The 22,077-nt window shown below is 41.3% G+C and overlaps 1 protein-coding gene across 6 annotated transcripts in view; it reads right to left on the bottom strand.

Moving 5' to 3' along the window:
- The window catches only part of actn4 (actinin, alpha 4), a 70,024-nt gene that overhangs the window by 1,586 nt on the left and 46,361 nt on the right, over nt 1–22,077 (bottom strand). Inside the window, exons 3-21 of one of the 6 annotated variants that reach the window (XM_050033710.1) lie at nt 20,812–20,931; nt 18,828–18,914; nt 16,497–16,584; nt 15,611–15,689; nt 15,357–15,438; nt 13,140–13,225; nt 8,702–8,794; nt 8,434–8,559; nt 8,131–8,235; nt 7,611–7,758; nt 5,790–5,940; nt 5,544–5,652; nt 5,057–5,197; nt 4,645–4,827; nt 4,113–4,247; nt 3,168–3,347; nt 2,788–2,934; nt 1,531–1,611; nt 127–192 (exon numbers count right to left, since the gene is read on the bottom strand). In XM_050033710.1, the coding sequence (XP_049889667.1) occupies nt 127–192; nt 1,531–1,611; nt 2,788–2,934; nt 3,168–3,347; nt 4,113–4,247; nt 4,645–4,827; nt 5,057–5,197; nt 5,544–5,652; nt 5,790–5,940; nt 7,611–7,758; nt 8,131–8,235; nt 8,434–8,559; nt 8,702–8,794; nt 13,140–13,225; nt 15,357–15,438; nt 15,611–15,689; nt 16,497–16,584; nt 18,828–18,914; nt 20,812–20,931 (2,207 nt within the window). Of the gene's footprint in view, nt 1–126; nt 193–1,530; nt 1,612–2,787; nt 2,935–3,167; nt 3,348–4,112; nt 4,248–4,644; nt 4,828–5,056; nt 5,198–5,543; nt 5,653–5,789; nt 5,941–7,610; nt 7,759–8,130; nt 8,236–8,433; nt 8,560–8,701; nt 8,795–11,841; nt 11,928–13,139; nt 13,226–15,356; nt 15,439–15,610; nt 15,690–16,496; nt 16,585–18,827; nt 18,915–20,811; nt 20,932–22,077 lie in introns of all 6 variants that reach the window. The other 5 variants (XM_050033702.1, XM_050033691.1, XM_050033684.1 and 2 more) reach the window with 5 other exon arrangements.

Below are 22,077 nucleotides of genomic sequence, written 5' to 3'. Positions count from 1 at the left end.
CAGTACATAGTGTTAAAGCTCTGCCTCATGCAAGGTCATCTGGGGCTTTGAATTTAACAAACTAAATGGAATCAGGATATTGTTGGACCTGCAGACACCCTGAGAGAGTCATGCCAGCAGCAGTACCAGGCTGTTTCCTGTTGAAATGAGTAGAGCCCGGAAATCATCTGAGACCATCTGTCCTGACCGCTTCTGTGGGCCGCCACAGCACAGCAAAGGCCGGGGAGGAGGAGAGAGGAGGACGGAGGGCGAGTTGACAGGGGGGGAACCAGGGAGAGACAAGTGGCAGGGAGAAGGAGGAGGAATGAGAGGATGAAAAGGAAAGCAGAGGGAAGGAGTGAAGAACAGAAACAGAGATATCAAAATGTAGAGACAGTGAGTAATGTTTGGAGGGAACGAAAAAAGATAAAAAGCACAAACAGTTACCAACGAAAGTAAAACCTGATAGACAGACTGATAGACAGACAGACAAACGAGTGGCGGGGTCTGTTCAGAGAGTGTGAGAGGGAGACTGGTCGAGCTGAAGCAGCACAAAGCAACAGAGACCCCCGGTGGACAAACAGGGACGCAGCAGCTCTCTGCCCTCCATGCTGACGGACTGACACCTGTCTGAACCCAAAGCTTATCAAGAGCCTCAGAGCAGGAGTGCCAGCTGATCACTGACCAGTTCTTACAACAAATGGCCTCAGAGTGACATTCATCATATTAATATAGGAACAATCCCTAATTTAAATACAGCAGAAAATGGTGATTATTTAAGAGAGTAATGGCAGCTGTGCATGTAAACATATTGAGATATAATCAGTGTTCTTGTGTTTTTATTTTGGTAAAATGGAGATTTCTTTTTAAAAATTTTATTTAATCTGAAAATTTGTAACCCAATTTTATCTATAATCCAGATGTTTTGTATTTGCTGTGTTCAGAAATCTCAATAACAGAGATTAGTCTTTTAAATTCAGCGTATGTGTACTACTATAATTAAGTCCTATACAAACTGCAGTTTTAAAAGGGATATTTTATGCAATTAAATTATTGTAATTATTGTGCAGATAAGTGAATTAATTCAACAAATACTGATTACACCTCCTCAAAACACCTTCATGAACATGTTTTTTTTAAATGGCGAAAACTAGATCTAGATATTAACACTAAAATCACGAGAAATGTTTGTGAAGACAGGGGTCATAGAACCTTTGTCATCCAGATTAGTGCTAAATAATTTGTAAAATATTAAACTGATAGAAAATAAATCAACAATGTTAGTAACTGATTCATCATTGAAAGCAACTATGTGTTAAAAAAAGTCTGACATTTAGCACCCCACAGTGAAGAAACAGACATTGTTGCAGTGCTTAAAGACATTTTATCCATAATTAATTTAAGAGATTAATTAAAAAACCTGAAAATAATCAATAGCTTTAGCACTAACTCGGATATGAATGTGACTGGCAGTGATCTCCGCTCGGCTCTCCTGCTCACAGGCCTGACAAACACCAACTCTTTCCCTCCATCCCGTCCTGGAGCTCCTACCTGCTTGTCGTTCTCCACATCGTAGCCCAGACTGATCAAACAGGCCTTGAACTCCTCGGCCTGCAGGGCCCCGCTGTGGTCCTGAGATCGGCCAAACACCCAATGACAGAGCGCCAAACATCATGAGGATGAACCAATCGCAACACAGGGATGGTGGTGGATGGTGACCATGCGATCCACAGCATGCAAGGAGGAGATGAGGACATGGCGGATGGAGGGACAGACAGACAGACAGACAGACAGACAGACATGGATGTTTAGACAATGTCAACACACACAGGCAGCCATGACGGACCCATGACGACTCAGAATCTGTCACTTTTCCAGCACATCTTGTGTTATTTATGAAAATTAATTTGTATTCACAGAGACATTAAAGTAAAAGTAAACATTAAGAGTAACATTAAATATTCACTATGCAAACACTAAAAGACTTTCTGATTAAAAATACAGCAGGATAATATAAACATGTTATTTAGCTCCACATGCACATTCCTAAAAATAGAAAATTTCAGTTACCAACTATCTCAGCACACATGAAGAAGAAATCAGCATGTCCACTGTTTTAAGAGGTTAATATTGTAACAAAGCCTTTCCTCATGCGCAGTGATTCTAAGATATTCAAAGGTTCTACTGTCGTGCTGTAAAAGAACACAAGATGTGTTGTGTGCCAGGAAACACTGACGTGATGTGATGGTGAGTGAGCAAAGGAATGGGTGGCAGAGTCCTGCAGTGTCAGACAGTAACATGAGTCAACTACACACACATAGAGGTGTGAGATGGTGAATGATGTTGGTGTCATTCTCATCCTCATGAGTTTCAACAATGACCACAGCACACAGAAGTCTGGTGACACATTGTGCTTTTTACACCCAAATAAAGAGTATCTTCAGTATTTCTCAACCTGAGCCCTATTTTCCTGTTGTCTTTATTTTCTGGATCTGTGACAGGAGGCGTTTCAGCTTACATATAAGCCAGTCACCAACAGCACCTGTACGCAGTGATATACTGTCTTCTCTGCTCTGCCAACACCTGAACACAACTTCTTCCCAACATGTGCTCGCCTGTGTAAAACATCTGGATGAATACTAACACGCCTGGATCCTCTCTCACCCCCTTGTGAGGTCTAAACATTCATTCAGTCATGTTAAAGTCAGTCAGTCAAGTCAGCCACTTTAACACTGTGACAGAATGAGTACAAAAAGCACCAAACAAGTGTAAGAAATAAGCCGTGGCCCCTAGGCTCGGGCCCCTGACCTTGTCAAAGTGGTTGAAGGAGGCGCGGTACTCATAAAGCTGCTCTTGGCTGATGCCTTTGGCGTCACGTGTCAGGATCTGGTTCTCAACCTCGTTGATGGTTCTGGCGATGGTGGTGAGCAGCTGCTCCCAACCCACACGGAGGTGCTGCAGAGAGAGGGGAAGGATAAAGACATAAGATGAGAGGTGTGAGAGAAAACATGGTATACACCGTCTTTCAGTGTTGTGCTCTTTTCACTTGATATGGGGCAGTGGAACAGAGGTTGTTTTATAAAAACACACAGCTTTTACCAAGAGTGTAAAGAGCAAGACTGAAATGATTGAACAGATTCATTCATGAAGGTTTTAGATATGTGTGTGTGTGTGTGTGTGTGTGTTACCTCCATTGTGTAGGAAGTATATTGGTTGTCAAAGATGAGGGCCTCCTGGATGAGCTGATGGTATCCCTCCAGTGTATTAATCTCAGGCATGTAAGACATGATGTTCTGCTGGTACTCCTTCAGGCTGGTGAGCTGGTCCTCCAGAGTGCCGTTCATTTCAATGGATATCCTGCCAATTTCCTGAAAACACACAATGTGCACTAACCTGTTAATCCTACAAATGTACAGTTTATAGATTTCTGAACCAATATCCGCCATCACTATCGCAAGTGGCACAGTGTGAAATCTTTAGAAAACACTCAGAAGTAAACTTTGACACAGCAGAGTCCATCCAGCAAAGGATCTATCTATCTCTTTCTGTAGTTAGTATGCATGATAAGACCTCACTCTGTGACTTTAGAGAAGATGGATGCATTTTCTGATTTTAAAAAAGTGCTCACAGGTGCGTTTGTGGCTGGGACATGGTACTACAACTCAAATGGTAAAATACTGCTAATAATAAAAAGAAAGTGCTCTGAGGCTGCTTGACTGTGATCTGAATCCTTAGTGAAGATTTTTTATTCGCAGCTCCTGTACTGTGCTGCTCAGTGCTCTTGGTCTACTTGTGTTGTCATTAGTAGTTGCAAGTGAAGCAGTATGTGTGCAGCATGCCAAATCCAAAAACTAGTGATCATGAACAAACATAGTGAGTAAATAAAGAATATGAATAAGCAAATTAGAAACCCCGCCCAAACAAGTTTACCTGTCGAAAACTGTGAAACTGACTTCCAAACTGTTAGTGAGGTTATGAGTATCCACTGAACCCTGTCGACTCTTTGCTCTATGAGCTCACTGTTGTACAATGTTGGCCTGAAAACTGTGACAAACTACACACAGCTGTGTGAGGATGAACTGCTTCAACACAATGGTGAGCACTCGGACCGACTGCGTGGGCTAATCCATTACCTCCATTTTGGCCTGTATATAGGCGCCGACTGTGTTGGCCTGAGTAGCGAACTTGGCTCTCAGAGTGTCGTTGGAATTCTGCTTGTTGAGCTCATCCTGCAGGGCGTTATCACGCTGCGGCACCATGTCCATCGCCTGCAAACACACATACACACACACACACACACATTGGAAACTCTCAGAGCTTTAACAGAAAGCACCTGTAGGTGCATCTTCACAGAGAGAACAGCAGAACATCTATCAATCTTCGGGCGTCCAGAGACTGACTCAGATTGTGGACAGTGCAACCTGCTGTTTTATAGCAACAAAGAAGAATTGATATCTGTGGAAACAGCTGTTTTATCCAGGTGTGAAACTATTTTAAAGATCATCAATAAATAACATGACTCGCCGATACCCAATCCAGTATTTTTGACAGTATCTGATACTTGTATCAGTATCAGAACAACTCTATCAAAAACCATTAGTAACAGCCAGACAAAAAAGAATTAAGAGGCATAAGAATTAACAGGAAGTAGAGGCTGCAGTCTACCTTCTCCCATTTGCTGTCGATGCTCTCAGGTGTGATGGTGGTGTAGGGGTTTCCTCCACTCAGCTTGATGCCGTTGCTATGGGCGATCTTCTGCACCTCGGCCTGGATGGACTGGATGGCCTCTCGCTCTTTGTTGGCCTCTGCCAGGGTGGACTTGAACTGCTCATGGGCTGTGATGAGACCCTGAGGGAGGAAACAAACATGTCTGGTTTCAGGAACAGACAACAGACAGCGACTAGAACAAAAATCAATCAAATGCCAGATGTGGTTTAAACCTCTTTACTAACTAAATGTTAACACTTGCTCCCAGTACTGTTTAATTCAAATAACTATGTAAATCCTCAAATTTTAGCCTGTCTCTTGTGTGGCATCTCTCTGGTCCACACTCCCACACTGTCCAGTTTCCAGGTACCTGGATCTCCTCAATATTGTGGACGATGAACATGTCCTGCAGGTCCTCCATCGCTCCCTCCATCCAGTTGTTGAAGGGCGCCGCTCTCTTGGCGTACTCCAGGTAAAGCTCGTCTATTGACTCCAGCTGCTTCTCTGTCCTCTGTTGGTGAGACAACAGAAGAGGAAGAATTTAGATGTGTGGATATCAATTATTAACACAGCTGTAAATACTTTATTAGCCCTAAGGACTGAGTATCTGTACTTGATACAATGATGGCGTTTTGATACACTACTTTGAGAAATATGACAATGTTTTTAACCGACTCCTTCTTTATATTTGACAAAACCAAATGACTGGACAAATTTATATTATATTTATAATTTTTTGTCAACCCCAGCTTCTGTACAAGAATTTTGGCAAAATAAAATGGCTTAATACAGTGATATAAATCACGACCTGAGCTCTGTTGCACCAGGCTTTTGTGAAATCGCACACTGATTCGTACCTCCAGTGACTCTTTGCGGCTCTGGGTGAGGGCTCCCAGGACGTCCCACTGATCACAGATCTTCTGACAGCGAGCGTTGACACTGGCTGAGTCGTAGTAATCCAGTTCGCTGGAAACACACAGAGTTTATGGCATTAGCAGATATTTCATTTACACACAGATACATTATTCAGTTGATTTTTCCTCTTAATATTATTTTTCTCTACACAGCAGTTTATCACTCCACACTTCTTCTTCTCTCCTTACTTGAGTTCCTGTGCGATGGCGGCGATCTGCTCCACTCTGTCCTGATGGGCTGCCAGGTCGCTCTCAAAGGCCTCGTGTTTCCGTAGCAACGCCTTCACTTCTGACAGGGTGGAGGTCTCATAGTCTTTCTGGGTCAGCATGGCCTCCTTACCTGCATGCACATACATTTCATTTATGAGTTTATCCTACAGTACAAGTCTCTGAAAATGCTGCAATACACTCAGAAACACTGTCAAATTTGTGCATCATTTCCTCTCCGTACGAGGAAGACCGCCAGGTTAAATAAAGATCACAGCTGTATTTTAAAGAGGCAACAGATAGGATTCGTTATTTTTTTTAGCTTGGCGCCACCTAGCGTCAGCAGTGTTGCTTGCACTATCGCAAAGACCAAATTGACCGTGGGGATCAGAGATAATCAATAAAATGTAGGCTGTAAAGCCACCAGTATACCTCTATGTATATGTAGAATGAGAAGGTGTGTGGACACTCTACTAAGTAAATGAGTAAAGAGACCGAGCAACAATTATCAGATTTATCTAAAGAAAAAAACAAATAGTAATGCAAATAATTATACCAGAATGCACAGTACCAGTACAAACAACAGTAGACACGTAAGGGATAATATATAGTGAGCCGGTGACTGTTGAAAAATAACTCCCGACAGGGGAATGGAACCCCGATGCACAGCGGAGTTATTTTTTCAACAGTCACCAGCTCACTATACATTATCCCGCTTAGAACATGGCTTACTACTAAAAGATTCAAATGTTACAACTGGCATCAGTATTATTAAACTGCTGGCAGAGTGTATTGACAGAGGAGAGGCGTTCACCAAACAAACGGGAGCGGAGGAGAGGATTTTACTCCACTTCTCCCGGTCAGAGAGGCTGCGTGCCCAGTAGCTGCGGTGGCGGCGGCGGCGGCGGAGGGGTGTGGGTAATCACTGTCCGAGGGCTGCCGTAGAATGGCAACGAGGATGTCAGCCGTCCAACACTCGCTACCCAGTCTCTGGTTGCGGCGATATGCGATGCTGGCCAGCTAGGACTTAACCAGCAGCCAGTACAGTACAGTCTTCTCTCGTCTAGCTAACATTTAGCCGTGTTACTTACTGATCCATTAGAAAGAAAGCTAGCTGGACATCGGTTCTGAAGCCTCTTTGGTCACAGAGCTCCCTCCATCTCTTGAACGCCTGACTGAGGTTTACTCTTGTTTTTCCTCTTTTATCACTCTCCTTTTTGTGGATCCTCGCCTCCTCAGACAGAGGAGCTCGTTTTCTTTTGGGAGGCCGTTTTTCACTTGTTTCCAAACTTTGTCCGTCTGCCATTGTGCTCCTGACTCAACTATCTCATGCCCCGGCCAGTTCCTCATAAGGACCAGCTCCAGTCCTTGATTGGCTGACCAACCAGTTTGGCAATACATGACGCATTTCCTGCCGTAAAGCAGATGTTTTCCGCGAAAATTCGTCCCCGTGGCAGAAGCTTATTGCAAAGATTGCAAAGCCATTAAGTTACCTATAAACGCTGATAGTCTGATTTTACTGTGTATACTACCCTGTGCAACCCACATTATTTTCATAATGATATATATAGGCAAAAATGCTGTCTGTTGCTTCTTTAAATTTGATTGAATAACTTCACTTCAACAAAAAGTGCTGTTGGATGAAGAAGAGAAAAAAAATCAGCAGGATTTTTAATTTTGAAACTGAGGCAAGATTTTTGAAAAAAAAGAAGAAGATCCAAACTGATCCCAGAGAGGCGACTCAACACAGCATAGAGTTTGTACATCCAGTGTGAATATGTGTGTGATAAGCCCTTTACTAACCATCTGTCCAGGATTCATGGATGGCAGCCTTCTGGTGGAACTTCTCGGCCAAATGTTCCAGTCTCTCCAGACGTCTGATCTCACTGAGAATCCACTCCTCGTAGCCTTTTTCTGCTCCTTCCAGAGTGTGCCACGCTCCATTGATATCCTGAGACCAAACAGCAGGAGTTACTGATATAAATCCCTCACTGCAAAGTACAGCACAGCACCTGTTTCTGTGCCTGTGTAGTTCACATATAGCAGAATAACCATCGACCATTCCAATATGTACAGGAAAGTATGAATGAAATGGTGTGAAACTCGACAGAGTATTCTGCTGTAATATTTGGAGGAACTGAACTTTTGTTGTTCACTGTATGATGGTAAAAAGCAACTTTCTGAATCAATGTCATGTTGTTAAAATGTACCAAAGAATGGTTCCTACGGCGTTATGCGATTTAGATTTAAGACCTTTTTTAATGAATTTCAAATTGGATTTTTAAACAGAAATGAGCTGCATAAATGACGATTGTATACATACAGACACCATGCGTCCTTCTGATGGCATGAAGGCGGGTCTGTTGCTGAGTCTCAGTTTAGTCTGCAGAGTGTTGAAGCTGATCTCCAGCTGGCATTTCTCTTGGACCTGAAACAGGAAGTGAAGTCGGCCCACAGCGTTAGTGAACACATTCAGCAGAGGAAACAAAAAACTCTTAAAATGACAGAATGGAGTGGATATAAAAACACTGAATGTACTGTCAGGACATCCATACTCAGCTGGCTCAGGGCAGGGTAGTTAACGCCAGTGAGGCTAAATTTTAGCACCGCAGACGTTATTCTATACCTTGGGCGGTTTGTGGACACAGCGGTAGTCTCTGAAGTCCTCCTGTTTCGCCTGCATGTCATTCACGGTCTTTTCCTGGGTTCGGTTCTCCAGCCAGGGGATGGTTCGACGGATCCACTCCAGCAGCTGGAAGCAGAGAGGAAGACAGGGAGGAAAAACAATCAGGCTGTCATCCACTGGAAACAAGACACTTTCTCAATGGTAAAGTTCTCCTGAAGTGAGGAGGTCTAATCAGCCCAGGTGCAAACATACTAAGTTTTGTACTCACATCGCTGGCCAGTTTTTCGTAGTCCTCCATCATCTGCTCATTCTCCTGGTTGACAGCCAGCACTTTGCAGATACGATTTGCAGCTGTCTCAGCCTATCAGGAAGCAAAGCGATGAGCAACACTCACAGTAATTGGATAAAATACTGTGACATTGAGTCCACTCGTTGTGCCCAAAGCTTAGTGAGAACATTCACTGTAGTTACATATTTCTAACAGGATGCTGCACATTTAAAGGAATACTTCAACCCCCCAAATACCACAGTGAATCAATGATCCATAAACAGAGAAAATTCTTCATGAAGTGAAGTCATGGGGCTGATTACATCTGATTACAAACTCTCACAACTCTTGCAGTATAGTCCAAGTCTCATTCATCCAGTCATATGCTCAGTACTTCCCAAGCACATACATTTTTGCTAAAACCTTATTATATAAAACTGAAAGTGAAACGTATCTACTCCCTCTTAAGTTCAGATTTACCAAAGTCACATTATAACACAAACTCACTAACTGATAGAGGTAGTGGTAGACCAGCAACTCACGTGTTCAGCGAGGTAAAATTACTGTTGGATAAACATGGATAAGTTTCACTTCCATTTCAGTTCCCCGTCAGAGAGAGCTGTCTGTGAAGTACTGAGCATACAACAGGATAAATAAGACCTAGGTAAATCTGCGTGAATTGTGTGAGAGTTTGTAAATGGATGTTTTGATAAAGTTTTGCTGATGTTAAACATGGACTCCCTATGACTTCAATTCAACAAGATTTTTTTTGATTTTTGGATTTTTCCTTCATTGTGAAGGCATATGAGAAAAATGTTTTCTTCAGGAATTCAACACAGGGTGGGTGTTTGATATACAACTGGTGATTTGGGTTGTGAAGTATTCCCTTATGTCACTACAGCAAACAGAAGGTAAGTGCCTATTGCCCTTTATAACTACCTCAACCTGAGTTTTCATTACCACTGTTATAAGAGTTTTTCCGTTCAAAAGTTGTGCGAGCACACTTCACACACAGGCAGTGAATACTAATTAATCTAAACAAGGTCAGGCACGTTATTAAAAAGAGTGCACAAAGACAAATCAATGTAGGTCAAATGAAGGTTACATTTGACTAATAAAAACATGCTCCAGCTGTTGATGGTTAGTCGAATGTGCCAAAAATCAATCTGTGTTTTAAAGCTCCATGCTTCTCCTGTCACAACTCAGGAGTCAGTCCGTACATCTAGTTACAGGTTCATGTAGCGCTGGAGTCCACATCAGTAGGTCTGCCTAGGATATTACACTACTGTACCACTGGAATAATAGACAAAAAACAGTACAAAGACTTTGACATATTGATTAAAGCTGATGTATTCTGTACAACAAACATTTTATGTGTTCCATCATATATGGATAAGATGCTTTTGAGTTTAAATATTCACTTTTAAAGGACCAGTGTGTAGGATTTAGTGGCACCTAGTGGTAAGGATGGTAGATTGCAACTAGCGAAAACTGGTGTGAACTTTCAGTTAGGATTCCGTCAGTGTTCATCGGTCAGGAAGTTTTAACTGGGAGCAGAATTATGCACAGAGGTCTCTTCCTCTCCAAAACAAACAAACCTGGTGATTTAAACCAGTTAAAACACTGATGTACAGTTTCTGTTACAAAAATGTGTTCTTCTGAAGCTGTTTGGCTCATCATTGAGGAGCCATTAACTACAGTGGCCGACGCGTAGGGTTGGGTACTGCCTTGCACCTGAGTGACAACTCCAGGTTCAGACAGGAGGTGTAAGCACTGTGAAGTGTCCGAAGCTGGCCACGTAACTCCGTGTATAGCTTTCTTGCCTCGGGGCACTTTGCGGTGGAGACAATGGAGCTCTGTGGAGCTACCAGGTTCAGAGAGGAGGTGGAAGTGTCGCAAAGTGTCCCGAAGCCAGGACAGTGGCCATAGAACTCGGTTGGCTTTCTGGTGAAAAAAGGTATTGTGGATACTAGTACCAAAATTGACTTACCACCACCAGTTCAAATTTGAATGGTACCCAACCCTACTGGCATAAAAACACGAATGACCTTATCTTGAGCCAGTGTTTGGTTTGTCCATTCTGGGCTACTGTAGACACATGGCAGTGCAACATAGTCAGCCATGTTGTGGACGAGGAACTGCCTCCTATGTAGATGTAAACGGCTCATTCTTGAGTAACAACTATTATTTTCAGGTGATTATACACTAAAGAAAAGGTTATTTTACTTGTACGGATACTGCCAGTATATCCCCTGAAATCCTACACACTGGACCTTTAATGTCTAAACTCATATTTCACATATACTGCATATACATAATATGACACCATACAACAAACATTTAGAGTTGAAAAGTGTTAATAGTAGTTGAAGAGAAACTGGAGCGACATCAACCAGTGTTTCCCACAGTAACAAACCCAAACAGGTCTGACTTTCCCAAAACTACATCAGTACAGTGATCTTTCATATTTTATTGTTTTCCACAGGGGAAATACAAACTGCTATAAGTACACGTAGTCTGCAATTTATATATATATCTTTATTTAGTGTGTCTTCAGTTATTCAGCTGAGATATTCATAATTGTAAATAATTTGACACACACAACAAATCAAATGCAGACAATCACAGTACTGACATGAGTTTGGGAATTTAAATCCAGACCATAAAGTAATCCATTTTGGGGAAACACAGTCGATGTCCAAAGAAACTGAAACAGGAGCATCAGAAAGCGTTTGTTGTTGTTGTTGTTGTTGTTGTCAGAGTTCCCATCATGGTCCTAATCCTGTTATTTCCTGACTTTGCTTTACTGAGTGTCCAGAAGTCTGTAAGAGAGCATCCATGACCACAAGTCTGATTGTGTAAACAATCTGACCTCCTCTACATACATATATGTAAAGAAAAAATATAAAGCAGCTCTATCTAATACATGTTGGGGAAACCTGTCAGTATATTCCTGTTATTCGATTCATTGTCTGTCACTAGCTGAGAATTACTATATTACCCAGGAAACTGATCCCTGTCTTTTCACTGTCTTGAATAAATACACTCATCTCATCAGTGATGGAAACCCTGCTGGGTTTTTGTTGTTGTTGTTTTGCACCAAGGTGTGAGTCTGTGAGTCTGAAGCGTGAGAAGCTCACCTTCTGTGCACCAGAGAAGGCGTGATAGAAGCAGGATACATAGGTCATTATGGCCTTCTCATCTGGCCTCAGCGTACCCACGATGTCTACGTATCACCCAGCACCCAGCAGGGCAGAGAGAGGTTGATGAAGAAAAGTAAACAGAGAGAGAGAGAAAGAGTAAAGCCAAAGCTACATGGTCCCTGCAAGGTTTGAGAGCAAGGGCTGGGAAGAGATAGTGGCTTCCTCTTTAGGTCCACAGCTTCAAGTTCCTCCCACACTGACGACAGGAAGAGGGGTGTCAGGGGGACGAGGACAGTTGGAGGACAAGTGTCCTCTTGAAGAGCGTTGAGAGACACTGGAGCCACAAGTTCAAGGTTGGGACACAAACACACACATCGACTGCTGAGTCAAGCTCATTAAATTGCTTTATTTTAAGTGTGAAGATGGTTGTTCTGTCAGTTTGGTTCATTTAGGTAAGTACAGTAAAATGCTGGCAAAAGCAGTGAGTCTGAAGATTTAAGAGTTTGTTTGTTATCATCTGCAGTTTGCTACAAATACAAACTTTCCCTGTTGTTACTGACTTTATGTAATTAATTCAAGAACTACAGGGAGAATAAGCCACACACNGAGGAGAGGAGAGGAGAGGAGAGGAGAGGAGAGGAGAGGAGAGGAGAAACAAGAGGTGGAGCAGAGAAATGAGATGGGAGGGTAGAAATAAAAGGAGTGGACAGGAGAGCTGCAGGAGGCAGTGTCTGAAAAGGCCGTCTGACAGCAAGGTAAAGTAGTGAAATTATTGTAACTACAGCATACACTTAAACTGATATTGATTTTTTAGGTGGTTAAACCTAACCATCTGAGGCAGTATTTGCATAACACCATTTGATTTTATGTACGTGACGTGGGCGTCTTCTACCCAGAAGTTATTGTAAACAAACACTGTGATTTGGTCTATACATGATGTCTTTGATTTGCTGTGGCTGCTTGTAAAAGCAAACAGGATCTGGAACTGAAGTCTGATATTCTGTAAAAGTCTGGAGAACAAACTCAGCTGCAGTTTTCTGCAACCTACACACTCATTTCAATAAGAACACATCACAACAGAGCGGACAGACTATTTACTGCTTTCACCAGCAAAGGTACATTCACACTGTCTGTGTCTGTGTGTGTCCATGTGTGTGTTTGTGTCCCAATAAATCCAGTGTCCTCGTAAATAGTTTGGCAGCGCTGTGGAGAAAGTGACGCCATGCTGGACAGGAAGCAGCACCTTGTTAGTAACGGAGGGGGGTTAAAGGTTGAGGTCAGGGGTCAGAGGGTACCTTCTGTGCTCCAGAGAAGGCATGGTAGAAACTGGACACATAAGTCATAATGGCTTTCTCATCTGGACGAGCAGTGTTCACAATGTCTACAAGGTGTTGGGGGGAAGACTGTGGTTATGAAGACATACACATATACTGACAAGACATGTGATTATAGACAGAACACACATGTACATGCACTCATATTTTATAAACACACACACACTTAACAAGCTGCTGTAGCTGTTAACAGCCAGACAGGACGATCAAGACTCAATTCATATGCAAACAGAAGGAGTGCAAATACAAGAACTAACAATACTGTACATATGAGAGTCAGACCATAAACATCTTTACTAAAACACTTGTTTGTGTGTGGGGCTGTATCGATTATGATTTTTTTCACATTCACAGCCTCTATTGAGGTTTTAAAAAGATGAAAAATGCGGGCCCGAGAGAACATCTGCACCAAACTTAAGATAACTCGTAAAACTGGAATTATCTGATTAAATATGGGTTAAATAAAATAAAAATAAAAACTGTTTAGATTTTGAATGTTAATATAATGAATAAAGCTTTGGAGCCTCCAATAATTCGGTACAGCCCTATTTGTGTGTGTATAATTCTATGATTCTTATTTTAGTTTCTGTGATATTTTAGAATAACGAGTTAAGTTCAGCAAGGAAACACCTTCAACATTAGGTTTGTTTTTATGCTGAAGAAAATTAACATAAACATCAGCCCTCAGTGCTCATAATGGTCTTCCCCTCATACATACAGACAAAGACACACTCAGACAGTTGCATCTCATTTACAATCAAAGCATTAGGGGAGCAGAGGAGGAACAATGACAAGGAGTCTCCATCTATCCTAGAGATGACAGCTTCTCATATAAACAGGTACAACAGTGCATTTGGAGATCAGAGGCCACATTTACACGCACAACAACACTGTGACTGTAAAGGAAGTGGCACGATAATTCAATTCAGTCAGGGCAAGCTACACAGTACTCCAGGCTAATTCAATTGGCACATAACACCCAGAAGCAACCTCCAAGTGGAGAGTAAATAAATCTGATATACTGGTGTGAATAAATATGTCATCTACATGTAATATCTGGAAGTAGAACTTTTTCACTTCATTTACATCTCTTAAGTTACATGTGTGAAGTACCGATCAGGTCGGATGTATGGGTCGGTATAGTGACACCACCAATCATGTCTTTCACAAATCAATATTTTCTCATGTGACACCATTATGACCACACGTAGTTGCTTATCACAACATCTGGGCTGCTGTTGAATGGTCAAAAAATACATCATATGTCTTTTCCTAAATACTGTCTGACCTCTATGGAAAGCATTGTGTGTTTGTGGAGGACAATGAGGGAAGAGAGAGAGTGTGTTATTAGTTAACATTGCTGCCACTTGATATGGTTCTGTGCTTTGGTAGCAGCTGATAGCTCTGATTCTATTCTGTGTGCGCATTTTGTGATGTGCTGGAGTCAGATATGTGACCAATTTCTTTTGGTTACTTTAAAAGTTTAATGATAAACATTGTTTTTGTTTTTTTTTTAACTTCATTTGCAATTGTTTTAAATTTTTTCATTACCAAAAGCTAAAATAAAGGGTTTTAAATAGGGTGCTGAAAATGTCTGACCAATCTACACTGCCTAGTTTTAAAATCCTGCCCGACTGAATTTGTAATTGATTAGCCCTGCTGAACTCTAATACTACTGCGATTGTGTTCCTGGTCAAAGTACAGCTACAGTCACACACACAGCAGGTGCTCCGGTTCCGAGGATTTAGGTCAGTCTGATTCAGTTTTGCGTCATCTGATCAGCCTTTTAACTATTTAGAATTAACCATCGGTGGCAAATTGATCGGAGCACCCTAACCTTGGGGTGTTCAATTTATTATCCTTGCTGGTCACCGACTCTGGCTGCTTGAGGTAGAGAAAGCGACTTAACTACTTTTGGGCAGATTACTTTTGAACTGTGGTGTGTAAAACAATCAAGCGCTGCATGACAGCAATTTTAGCACATAACAAATATAAATGAGAATACAAACACAGGGGTTGTAAAATCACTAAATAACTCGAGCAGCTTAATTAGACTGCTGCCCACTTACAATACAGTCACCTTGTTGTGTGCATGTAAACACAGTCTGCATACAGTAGAGAGGACGACAGAACATCGACAGGACAATTCGATAATAACACAGTATCATTTAGGCCTACCTTCTGCGTCCAACATCTTGGGGATATCCAGGTGCTTCTCAGCCACCTCAAAGGCGTTGTTCAGGTTTGTCACCGGGTCATCCTGAACAACCAATCACGGCGTAAAAAGACAACAAACTCACTAAGGTCATGTGTTTTATTATCAGCCATTTTTTAAAATTTTTTAAACCTAACTATTAGTTTGCTTCGATATATGGACTAGGTTTAATGTTTGCGTCCAGCAGTAAAGTTTATGTGTGTGTGAATGTGTGTACCTTTCTGAGGCTGTCGTAATCGATGAGATCAGGTCTGTGTCTGTGGATCAGAGCGTTGAAGGCGAGACCGTCCTTCCAGCTGTTAGAGAGAACAGATGAGTCAGGTGTGAGGCAGAAGGATAACAGTGTGAGATTGACTTCAGGACAATATAGTCTTAACTCAGGTTCACTTTCTAGACCTTGTCTAAACTAGATTGGATTTGTTTTAGCTAGGACTGAAGACTTTTTTTTTTGGTCTCCACTAAATCACTGAAAATAACAAGTTTTTGCGTAAGTCGTGTATACAATGCATTTTGACAGCTTCTGATCCTTCCCTTCATAATCTTTTATTGATTTCTCATTTTCAAATACTCTATGCATCATATTTTTCTGTCAGAACAGTTTCAGTGGCTCCTGACTACTTCTGAGAAGTAAAACATGTTCCAGTTTCTCCAACAGGGGGCGACCTCTCTACATAATTACAGCAGCTCATAGGAGAACACTGAGCTTTCATTCAGCTTTTAACAGTGTTGGATGATGAAGACATCTCTACCTCTCAATAGGTACATACAAATTCCTCATGCATCACTAGGCGTGGTCATGCTGCTCCCAGACAACTGAGATGTGTTACAGAGTTGTGTTGTGTTTGTGTGTTTAATAGATCACAATAACATGTTCATTTCTTTTCATCTTCAATATTGGCCAGATCTGACAAAGTTCCTTGCAGACTTTTCATTTTTTAATTCATTTATTTATCTTTTATAAATCAGGGTTTCACTGGAGACTTTTACTATCCCTAAAAGCTCTTATACAAATTCTTGAGCCTCAAGATAGAGAAATTAATTTTGATGGAAATGTCGAATTTCTCTTACTTTCTAGGGTCTTTAAGACTGTGAGTGTGTGGTACCTAATGTGGAAGTTCTGCACGTTGACATTCTTGTAGGGAGCGGTCTTCCTCTGGCACCACAGCAGAAGACCCTCCTTCGCAGAGGTCTCTGTAACGAGGAGAAAGGAGGAGAGAGAGTAGCAGCAGTAGGAGTTAGAGGCCTGTTTTGGAAAAGACTTCATTACAGTGAATTATCTTGTTTTATTCTATTAACGGTGCTCAAGCAGAGAGGAAAATACTGCACAGCATGTTTATGAGTGTGCTAAATATAAACTGCTTCAGTCCTCATCAACGGACTTAACGTATCAGGATGTTTTTGTTTACTGCGTGTGCCGAAACAAACATCAGAAACCTATCAGTCACTAATACGGCGAATAAAAAATATGAGTCAGTACTCCTCACAGTGGCCCACACCCACCAGAGTTAGTCAACACAGACGGTTTTAATTAGCCACCACAGAGTCATTACAGCTCTGACTGAGGGACACTGATTCTCCAGGCAACATTTATTCAGCAGAATAATTGCAAAAATAAAACAGCACACCCGCCTTTTTGACTGTTTATACTTAAGTGATTAGTAAATTAATCCATTGGTTTATCAGCAGGAAATGGCAGAGGATGAGAATTTGTTGCTGTTTTATATCAATCTAAGTTCAGTGTTCTTGACTGTTGACCTTGTGATGGCCATTATCTGAAATTTTACAGACTGCCATTCACTGACAACTGAGCAATTAATTGAAATACAAACTGGCAGATTACTGGATAATGAAAATAAGTGTTCGATGTAGACTTAGTCTGAAAAAGTTTTAACAATGCAGCAATTTTTTCAATGTATAACCTAGTAATAATATGTTTTCAACATGGAAATTAACAGACATTTAAACAAAAAAATAAACATAAAAACAAGAAATGATAAAATTAACAGTCCAATTACACAAAACTATCAATAAAGTAATATTACTTGTGATCCCAAATCCCACACACATTACATTTGGTGCAAGTGTCATCTGCATAGAATGAACCAAAAATAAAATAAAGTAACACTGCCAGGGAAAATAACCCTATGTCAACGAACTGAGTCTGCATATCAACTAAAAATGTATCAAAAACAAGAGCAATATTTCAGGTAAGAAAGAAAAGAAGTCTTGAAATAAAGTAATCAGTTTGAGTTAGACAAATTATTCCTGTCTGATGGTGCTTTACACTTAAAAACATGCCTCACTGTTTCTTTAAAGGTCTAGTGAGTGGACTTAAGTGGCAGCTAGTGGTGAGGTTGCAGACTGCAACTAACTGGATATCCCTCTACTCGGGGGCGGTGCCATACACCCTGCATCACACAGCGTCGTGTGCCTGATGTGCATTCTCATTGGCTCGCACTAGGTCGTTCCTCACTCTTTGGATAAGTTAGCAAACTGGAACCTAAAAAAGGTGATTATTAACCTAATCTTTGCCTTTTGTGATCATTGATTTACAAAGATGCACTTACACTTAAGCTCCTTGTACTGCTGACACAGCTGCAACCATAAATAGACTTCACTGCAGATTTGTAAATGTCTTTTACCTGACTGCTGATACATTTTTAGTTTACAATCATAATGTTACACTGGAAAATATGTACATCTAAATAGTGCTAAAATATATTGACATTTAAATGGACTTAGTTATGTCTAACAACAAACATCTACTCAGACTGGTGATATCAATGTGGTATCTTGCATCAACAGATGCCCAAACAGCTGAGACCATACAAATTATAGGAAAACATGATACCGTATGCCTTCACACTTGACATGCATCAAATCAACTGATCTTATATTGTACGCATGAACGTGCACTCAGAGACCAGACAGTCGCAGAGCTCGGCAAAGCGTGCACTGCTGCATCCTGCTAAACCACGCCCATCTGTGTGAAATACCAATTTTTTGGGGAGTCCCCCCTATAAAGATATGAAGAAGTCATCCTAGTCCTGATTAAACACTAATGAAAACAAAACTGTCAACAGGATATTCCATATCTGCCAACAGATCACCCTAAATCCTACACACAGCTCCTTTTCCTAGCACTGAGTAGTTTTACATCATCGTCAGTCATCATGTAGTCCAGACCTGTTTCATCTTGCCTGTATTCCATCACTACTCACCCCCCTCATGTGTGTATGAATGTCTCTAGCCTTGTTACTTCCACTCTAGTTCCCACAATGCACCCTCAGCTTGCACATCTCCATGTGCGTGTGAACACCAAAGATTCCTGCAGGCCTCAGTCGGCTAATTAATCCTGAAAATCTGGCTGGGAGTCAAGCTGACGGAGCGCCTTTCAGCAAGGCACTTGCAAAATAACAAACAGGAAATAGTACCTTCTACAGAGATGTCCTGGATGGCGAAGCGGAGGATGATGGTCCAGATCATTCCCAGGGTCATCTTAGCATTTCCATCCACGATTTCTGCACACACACACACACAAAAAAAATCATCTCAATCAATCACCACATTTCTTTTATTAGACTGTAAATCTTGTCTATCGCTGCTGTTTTTACAACCTTACATCCGCTCTTATATTTAATAATGCCAACACACCCACACACAACTGCACTGAATGTCCCACAGCTTCCAATTTTCCGTCTAAATGAGATGCTTAAACAGTTATTTCTTTCATAAAATAATTCCTATCTCAGTAGATATAAAATACAGTTTATTATTTAATCTGTTGTACAAGAGACACATATGCAGTAAAGTCAATATGTTGTGTAGGATATTGTCAAATGACGTGAAAAAATTAATGTGCCAGTGTAAATATTTACAGTCTGGAACTCTGGAATATCACATATCTCAGTGTTCCCACAATGATCTACAGATATTTGTCAGGTTAATGAACACACACAGAACAGAACAGCGAGTCACATGCATTGATATGTTAGTGAGAAGGTATGTAGTGCGGCTCACATTCCACTCATAGCCCAAACACATACAATCCTCTCATACTTTCACCTGCTCCAGTTGACCTGTCACACTTAACTGTCAGCTGTCACCTGAGAATTTGTCTCACATCACTTTCGTTCTAACATTCTTCATGGTTAATTTGACATTCATGTTTGGCTCTAAGGTTTCTGTTCTGCTTAAAAGGGTAACGTCAGTATTTAAACTTGGATCCTAATTGCCCACTTTTTAGTGTCTAAGCGAATAATGGGACCAAATTTTTGAAATTGCAACAGAAGCAAAACAGGTTACCACTCGAAGCAATTGTGCACTGTCAATTTCCATCCACCTAAAAGGTGTTTGTTTTTGCTAATGGGCTCAGAATATTATTCTAAGCGTCTAACAACATTATGGAGAGGATCCCTGCAGAGATTGGCCTTTTTGTTCAAGAGTAAGAGACTTTTTGTTTAACAAGAAACAGCCTCGAAATCACCATCACCAAACCCACCAGACTCTGTGTAAATAAACGGTCATTTTAACATGTATATAGGATGAGCCTATTTTCACATCTAACTGGGTGAATTAAGGTTTATTTTAACCAAACTGACCAAAACTATCTTACTCTTTAACACAAAGGTCTATCGCTGTAGGAATTATTTCCATAATGTTGCCAGACATTTATAATAATAATCACTGTTTCTAAATTTAAAAATAAAAGCTAAATTCTTTCTGTTCTGTGAGTTACACCAACTCTGTACTTCAACTCATTACAGAAAGGTTTAAGACTGAAGTCCCTGAAGAACAAATGGAGGCCTGAGAACTAGAATGTCTGGGTTTTAATAATCTCTGTAGGACGTTCCCTCTCATCTCATCACTTCCATCCCTCAATTTTTTTCTTTTCCATTTTCTGCGTCGGCATTTTTCTCTCTGTCGATTTCCAGTAGATGACCTTTAGTGGGCTGCTTTTATAGAGGGCCAGAAAGTGTGTGTGTGTGTGTGTGTAGTATTCTGGGCAACTGTGAGTTGAGTGGTCATCAGTATCTGAAGTGTCATGTGGCAGGAATGTCACATTTTCCCTAATAGAGTAGGATAAAGGTCAAGGTCCTCCAGCTGACACACACGCTCACACACACGCACACAAAGCGGTGTGATATCCGCCCTGCACCTCTGACCTCAGTCCTCATTGGGTGTGCGTTTTACACTCACCATAAAGTATGAAATTTTTTGGTCTTGAGGTCAGAAGTTTTAAGAGGGACTATCACGGTTGAATGAAATGTTTCCACAGTGAGGTCTGATGACTCATGAGGAAGAGTTTGAACTTTATTCATTAGGTTTTAGCATATCAGATGGATGTGTTTGGTGTAATATGCATCTGTTTGGGGGCCCTTATTATATTTGTATATACGAGCACGAATGCATGCTTACCCTCTGCTCCAATGGAGACCAGTTTGACTCCTTTGCTGGCGATGAAGTCCAGCGCTTTGTTCACGTTGTTGATCTTGTGGACCCTCATCTTGCCTCGCTCAGGTTTGGGTAACCGTTCGCCTGCAGACACACACACACACACACACACACACACAAAAACACATAATGTGAGGGAGTTAGCTCCCGTGGTGACGAGAGCGGAGCATGTTTCCACAAGCTCAGCAGAACAACACTCAGTCAGGACAGTTAAAGTTACAGCAGGGACGTTGGTGTCGCTCAAAGCAGAAAAAACTGAAGTGACTGAGAAAAAGGAAGCCGAAACTCATTTAGGGGACGGCAGCAGTTCAAATGATTGTCTGCTATATGAACAGGAGCAATTTTCCCACTCCAATCTGAAATGAAACACAAGACCAGATCTATAGCAGGGTGTTCCCAATGTTTCTTTAAATGTGATCCATACTGAGGTTGGAAACTGTGAGCGACCACACCCTGGGATGGACAGAGATGTTGTGTATCTTCAACATCTGAAAACATTTTTCACTCTGATCGACAGCTCAGGGACAGCTTTGAAAATCAGGCCGCTGCTCAGTGACACACAAGTGTGTGTTTGAATGTGTGGTGGGCTGGACGGCTTTCCCTGTGGCTTCTGTGTGAAACATCAGATGTCATTACAGACATTTTAGTTTAATTAAAAACTTTCCGACTGAGCCTCATTTTTCCGGTGCTGTGAAGTTGTACAGATGTAGGGTTGGGCTGGTGTAAAATCTTCAAACCTGTTTAATATAAGGCCGAATGCTGGACCAGATTGGTTTACCTAATTTTACCATTAGGTGTTACACTTGACTCAGCAGCCACTCATGAGTAGAACATATTGACACTGTGTCCTCACAGCAAATGAGCATCCAACTATCCAACTATCACATCATATCGTCTAACATCAGAGCTCTTTGTCCACACTGAACCCATTAAATACGCACTTCTGTCATGTAAACAAGCCACGTAAATATCAGCTGTGCACTCAAGGTCAGTCTGGAGACTTAAAAGATCAATGAGTACATGCTATCTTCCTCCGTTTGAACGATCAAATTAGCAAACACGCATTTTATGTCGGAATATTTACTGAAATTGTCATTCAGTGTACCCAACAGCAAGTAGCCTCCCTTGTTATTAGTGATGGTCATGTACCAGAAACTTTCAGCTCAACTGCCACTTTATGTTGGTTTTTGTAGTGAAATTTAAAAGGTGTCATGTAGATAATTTCTCATC

The sequence above is a fragment of the Epinephelus moara genome, chromosome 2, assembly GCF_006386435.1.
Source record: "Epinephelus moara isolate mb chromosome 2, YSFRI_EMoa_1.0, whole genome shotgun sequence".
NCBI classification, from domain to species: Eukaryota; Metazoa; Chordata; class Actinopteri; order Perciformes; family Serranidae; genus Epinephelus; species Epinephelus moara.
Note: the sequence above shows the minus strand (reverse complement) of the source record. Positions and strands in the feature narration are given on the sequence as shown.